The following is a 6,082-nucleotide window of genomic DNA, read 5'->3' as shown; positions in this document are numbered from 1 at the left end:
CACCTGCCTTTGGGACAGGACATATCCAGGGATGATGATGGTGCTGTCTGGATTATATCTGTAAGGTAAAATTCAGTGAATATGCCTATGTCAGGCTGTTGCTTGACTTGTCTGTAAAAGGGTCTGTATCTTCCGACTGGGATCCCTCCAACCGCAGGGGATGAACTTGGACTTCACCAGTTTCTTCATCCCCCCTCCCCCCACCTTGTCTCAGCCGAGTCCCTCCCGCCCGGCACCGCCTTCCTGTCCTGCAGTCTTCTTCTTGTCCTCTCCGCCTCCCTCCTACTCCGACCTATCACCCTCACCTTGACCTCTTTCCACCTATCACATTTCCCACGCCCCTCCTCCAAGTCCCTCCTCCCTACCTTTTATCTTCTCCTGCTGAACACTCTCTGCTCATTCCTGAAGAAGGGCCTGTGCCCGAAACGTCGAATCTCCTGTTCCCTGGATGCTGCCTGACCTGCTGTGCTTTATCTGAACATACCATACAGAAGGCATTTATTAAAATATTTCACAACAGACTGTTAGCTGAAGTGAACTCGTGGAAACAGAAGCATGATAATACTTAGGTATTCTAATTAGCTGGTTGCCCCAAGTTGTTCCATCATGATTCTATGTTGGGGCTTCAATTAGATGTTACATTTACTGATGCTGACACAAAGATAGGCAGAAGTGTAAGTAGTGTATCTAGTAGTGTAACATAAAGAGAGAACAATAGTTTAACTAAACGGACGAACTATGTCAAGTGGAATTTTTGTCAGTGAATGTGAGGCCATCCGTTAGATGAATAAAGAACAGGGTATGTTTTAAATGCTAATAAGCTAGAAGCAGTGCAGGTCTAAAGAAAGTTGGGGTACAGGTGCACAGGTCAATAAAATATCATGAACAAATACAGAAAATGATCAAAAATGCTGAGGCTTGCTGGTCTTTATATCTAAAAGATTATAGGGGATTGGCAGCCATATTGCAACTGTACAAAGCCTTAGTTAAAATTGAATAGTTCTGGAAAGTATGTCATGACCTTTGAGGGACAGTCCATGCGGTACTGGCCTCCTAGCTTCAGTGAGAAATTGAGCTAACTAGGATTAGAATGTAGAGGGTTAGTGAGTAATTTGGTCGTGTATTCAAGATATTGGGTAGATTGGGGTAAACTATTTCTGCAAGTTAGGAACTCCAGTACTAGAGGACAGCATCTAAAATGTAGAGCCATTTTTCTCAGGAATAACAAAGAGGATTGATGAGGGCAGAACGATGGACGTGTTCTATATGGACTTCAGTAAGGCATTCGACAAGGTTCCCCATGGGAGGCTGGTTAGCAAGGTTCGATCTCATGGAATAAAGGGAGAACTAGCCATTTGGATACAGAACTGGCTCAAAAGTAGAAGACAGAGAGTGGCGGTGGAGGGTTGTTTTTCAGACTGAAGGCCTGTGACCAGTGGAGTATCACAAGGATCGGTGCTGGGTCCACTACTTTGCATCGTTTACATAAATGATTTGGATGTGAGCATAAGAGGTATAGTTAGTAAGTTTGCGGATGACACCAAAATTGGAGGTGTATTGGCAGCAAAGAAGGTTAATCAGATTGGCCAATGGGCTGAGAAGTGACAGATGGAGTTTAATTCAGATAAATGCAAGATGCTGCATTTTGGGAAAGCAAATCTTAGCAGGACTTATACACTTAATGGTAAGGCCCTAGGGAGTCTCTTGCTGAACTAAGAGACCTTGGAGTGCAGGTTCAAAACTCCTTGAAAGTGGAGTCACAGGTAGATAGGATAGTGAAGAAGGCGTTTGGTATGCTTTCTTTTATTGGTCAGAGTATTGAGTACAGGAGTTGGGAGATCATGTTGCGCCTGGACAGGACATTGGTTAGGCCACTGTTGGAATATTGCGTGCAATTCTGGTCTCCTTCCTATGGGAAAGATGTTGTGAAACTTGAAAGGGTTCAGAAAAGATTTACAAGGATGTTGCCAGGGTTGGAGGATTTGAGCGATAGGGAGAGGCTGAACTGGTTGGAGCTTTTTCCCCTGGTGCGCCGGAGGCTGAGGGGTGATCTTATAGAGGTTTACAAAATTATGAGGGGCATGGATCGGATAAATAGACAAAGTCTTTTCCCTGGGGTTGGGGAGTCCAGAACTAGAGGGCATAGGTTTAGGGTGAGAGGGGAAAGTTATAAAAAATACATAAGGGGCAACGTTTTCACACAGAGGGTGGGACATGTGTGGAATGAGCTGCCAGAGTAAGTGGTGGAGGCTAGTACAATTGCAACATTTAAAAAGCATGTGGATGTATATATGAATAGGAAGGGTTTGGAGGGATATGGGCGGGGTGTTGGCAGGTGGGACTTGATTGGGTTGGGACATCTGGTCGGCATGGACGAGTTGAACCGAAGGGTCTGTTTCCGTGCTGTACATCTCTATGACTCTAATAAAATTAGGAAATATTTCTTCGTGCAAAAGCTGGAAGCAGTTCAGAACTTCATTGCTAGATGTGTTATTAACTCTAACACTGAGATTGATGGATCATTGCTACTTAAAGCTATTAAGGTCTTTGGGGCACAGCGAGTATGAAGAATTAGTTCACAGATTAGCCAGCATCTCATTGCATTGCATGACAGGCTTGAAACCCCATTTAGTTTAGTCCTGTTCCCATGTTTCTAGCCATTTACTGTCAGATGTAACTGGTCCATGAAAAACATTATTGGATTCTGTTCAGGCCTGCCAAAACACCACACCATACCAGGGTCATCCTGGAGTGCAAAAACAACCTTTACTTTCTTTTCAATACAAGAGAAACTCTTCTTAAACCCTTCTCTTCTGCATCTTCCATTTCCACCTACAGTAATTAATTTGAGAAGCATATGAACTTCTTTGTCACTAAGTTAGAGACTTTCCAATCAGTTGTCTTTTCCGCATCCCTTTTTTCTACTCATCTACAAAGTCAAACGTCCTCGAAAACTCCCCTATGCCCTCATGCTGAAAACACATCTTTCCCTACTCCAAGTTTATCATATCCATTAGACCATCCCCTGTTCTCTCAACTCTATTCCTAAATATAACTCCCAAAGAACTTTCTTTGCTGGTCCCTATATTGACTAATTGTGACTGTTCCTTTTTTCAAGTATTATTCCTTTCTCCCTTTAATCTCCATGAAAAAAGCATTCCTTGACCCACACCATCCTCACAAACTATTTGTTCATCTATAATTTTCCTTTAATCTCCAAAGTACCTGAACTTGTCACCTCCCAAATTCATGCTCATCTTTTCTGGAACTTCACTTTATAATCTCTTTAGTCAGATTTCTGTCTTTGCTACAATGTGAAAATAGCATCTAACTGCACTTAACTTGCTGGACCCCAAATTGAATAATTGTGAATGTTTCTTTTTCAAGTACTATTCCTCTGACAGTAGATCACAAATCTTTTACTCCACTGAATACTTGGGCAGGACAAAATCCCCAAGGACTTTTTACAGTTCTACTCCACATACTTTCACTTGTCACCACAGATGAACTAATCAAAATTAATGGGAACTCATGGAATATAAATGTTCATAAGCTTATAAATATTTTGCTGTATTTTTACTCTCAAATATAATAAACTCATAGTGCATTAAATGTGTTATTAAGTGGAGGTAAATTATCATTTAATTCCAGAAACAAAAGTCCGGGTATTTAAATTTTACAGCTATTAATTCTACAGGACTACACATTTATTTGAAACATTCTAATGTCTGATAAAATTATCAGAATTATCTTCTCTGAAAACTAATACCAAACAAAATTATTTGCAAAGCATGCACCCTGCCACTTGCATTATCAATTTTGTGTACAATCAAGTTTCTGAACTTATAAATCAGAAGCAACCGTGATACTCACTGAGCCAAGCTCACACGCAAGATTTTAGTCTCACCAATGTGTAAAGCATTAGTATCTTCCCTCATTTTGTACATTGAATCTGTCACCTCTAAAATACATTATGTGTTATTGTATTTGAATGAAATATCAGTTCATAGATTTTGCTGAATTTTGCTTTCTAAATTAAAAGTATTAATATTATTTCACAGGGAATTCCAGGATTGCCTGGAAGCCCAGGCATACTAGGACCTCAAGGTATCCAGGTAATAATTATCCTTTAGTAAATCATGTAGCATAGTTGATGTTAACTTTGCAACTTAGTTTTCTTCACTAATTTTAATAATTACCTTTGGTAGGGATTGCGTGGGCTTCATGGATACAAGGGCGAGCAAGGGATCCCTGGTGTTCCGGTAGGAACTAGTTTAATGAAAAGGAACTTACTTTCTTTTAAGCAACAAGACAAATCTATAAAATCATGCTCGCATCAGATAATCCTTGACTTTATGTGATGACGGCAGTTCCATTTCTGATCATGAAATTCAGGAAAGATGTAAAATGAGCTATCAATACATTATCCCCTATTTTATTTTATTGCACGAAGTCAGGATTTACCTAATCCTGTTGTCTCATTATTTCTGAAAAGTTAACATTGGATTTCAGTTCTAAACATAGAACATAGAATTTAGAACATTACATTGCAGTACAGGCCCTTGATGTTGCGCCAACCTGTGAAAATAACTGATGCCCATCTAACCTACACCATTCCATTATTATCCATATTATGTTCAATGCCAATTTAAATGCCCTTAACGTCGGCAAGTCTACTATTGTTGCAGGCAGGCCATTCCATGCCCCTACTATTCTCCGGGTGAAAAAACTACCCCTAATATCTGTCCTAAATCTATCACCCCTCAATTTAAAGCTATGTCCCCTTGTGTTAGCTTTCACCATCTAAGGAAAAAGGCTCTCACTGTCCACCCTATCTAACCGTCTGATTATCTTACACGTCTCGATTAAGTCACTTCTCAATCTTCTTCTTTCCAATGAAAACATCCTCAGTTCCCTTAGCCTTTCCTCGTAAGACCTTCCTTCCATCCTAGTAAATCTCCACTGAATTCTGGATCAATGGTGCTGGAAGAGCACAGCAGTACAGGCAGCATCCGAGGTGCTGGTTTCCAGCATCTGCAGTCATTGCTTTTACCTTGTTGATTTTAAATCTCCACTGAACCCTTTCCAAAGCTTCCACATCCTTCCTATGATGCAGTTGCCGGAATTGCATGCAATACTCCAGGTGTGGTCTTATCAGTGTCTGGTACAGCTAAAGCAAGACCTCTTGGCTCCGAAACTCAATCCCCCTACCACTAAATGCCAACAGACCTATGCCTTCTTAACCCTATCAACCCGGGTGGCAACTTTCAGGGATTTATGCACCAGGACGCCGAGATCTCTGTTCATCTACACTGCCAAGAATTTTACCATTAGCACAGTACTTTGCATTCCTGTTACTTCTTCTGAAGTGAACTACCTCACACTTTTCCACATTAAACTGCATTTGCGACTTCTCAGCCCAGCTCTGAATCTTATTTATGTCCCTCTGTAACCTACAACATAGAGTCATAGAGATATACATCATGGAAACAGACCCTTCAGTCCAACCCGTCCATGCCGACCAGATATCCCAACCCAATCGAGTCCCACCTGCCAGCACCCGGCCCATATCCCTCCAAACCCTTCCTGTTCATATACCCATCCAAATGCCTCTTAAATGTTACAATTGTACCAGCCTCCACCACCTCCTCTAGCAGCTCATTACATACACGTACCACCCTCTGCGTAAAAACGTTGCCCCTTAGGTCTCTTTTATAACTTTCCCCTCTCACTCTAAATCTATGCCCTCTAGTTCTGGAACTCCCCCACCCCAGGGAAAAGACTTTGTCTATTTATCCGATCGATGCCCCTCATAATTTTGTAAACCTCGAAAAGGTCACCCCTCAGCCTCCAACACTCCAGGGAAAACAGCCCCAGCCTGTTCAGCCTCTCCCTATTGCTCAAATCCTCCAACTCTGGCAACATCCTTGTAAATCTTTTCTGAACCCTTTCAAGTTTCACAACATCTTTCCCATAGGAAGGAGACCAGAATTGCACGCAATATTCCAACAGTAGCCTAACCAATGTCCTGTACAGTCGCAACATGACCTCCCAACTCCTGTACTCAATACTCTGACCAATA

The 6,082-nt window shown here is 41.6% G+C and overlaps 1 protein-coding gene across 1 annotated transcript in view; it reads left to right on the top strand.

Annotated features, from left to right (window-relative positions):
* The window catches only part of col21a1 (collagen, type XXI, alpha 1), a 468,143-nt gene that overhangs the window by 195,577 nt on the left and 266,484 nt on the right, over positions 1-6,082 (top strand). The window contains exons 11-12 of the mRNA XM_043681233.1: positions 4,062-4,115; positions 4,209-4,262. Coding sequence (XP_043537168.1) covers positions 4,062-4,115; positions 4,209-4,262 — 108 coding nt within the window. The remainder of the gene's footprint in view (positions 1-4,061; positions 4,116-4,208; positions 4,263-6,082) is intronic.

The sequence above is a fragment of the Chiloscyllium plagiosum genome, chromosome 3, assembly GCF_004010195.1.
Source record: "Chiloscyllium plagiosum isolate BGI_BamShark_2017 chromosome 3, ASM401019v2, whole genome shotgun sequence".
In the NCBI taxonomy this organism is placed as follows: Eukaryota; Metazoa; Chordata; class Chondrichthyes; order Orectolobiformes; family Hemiscylliidae; genus Chiloscyllium; species Chiloscyllium plagiosum.
Note: the sequence above shows the minus strand (reverse complement) of the source record. Positions and strands in the feature narration are given on the sequence as shown.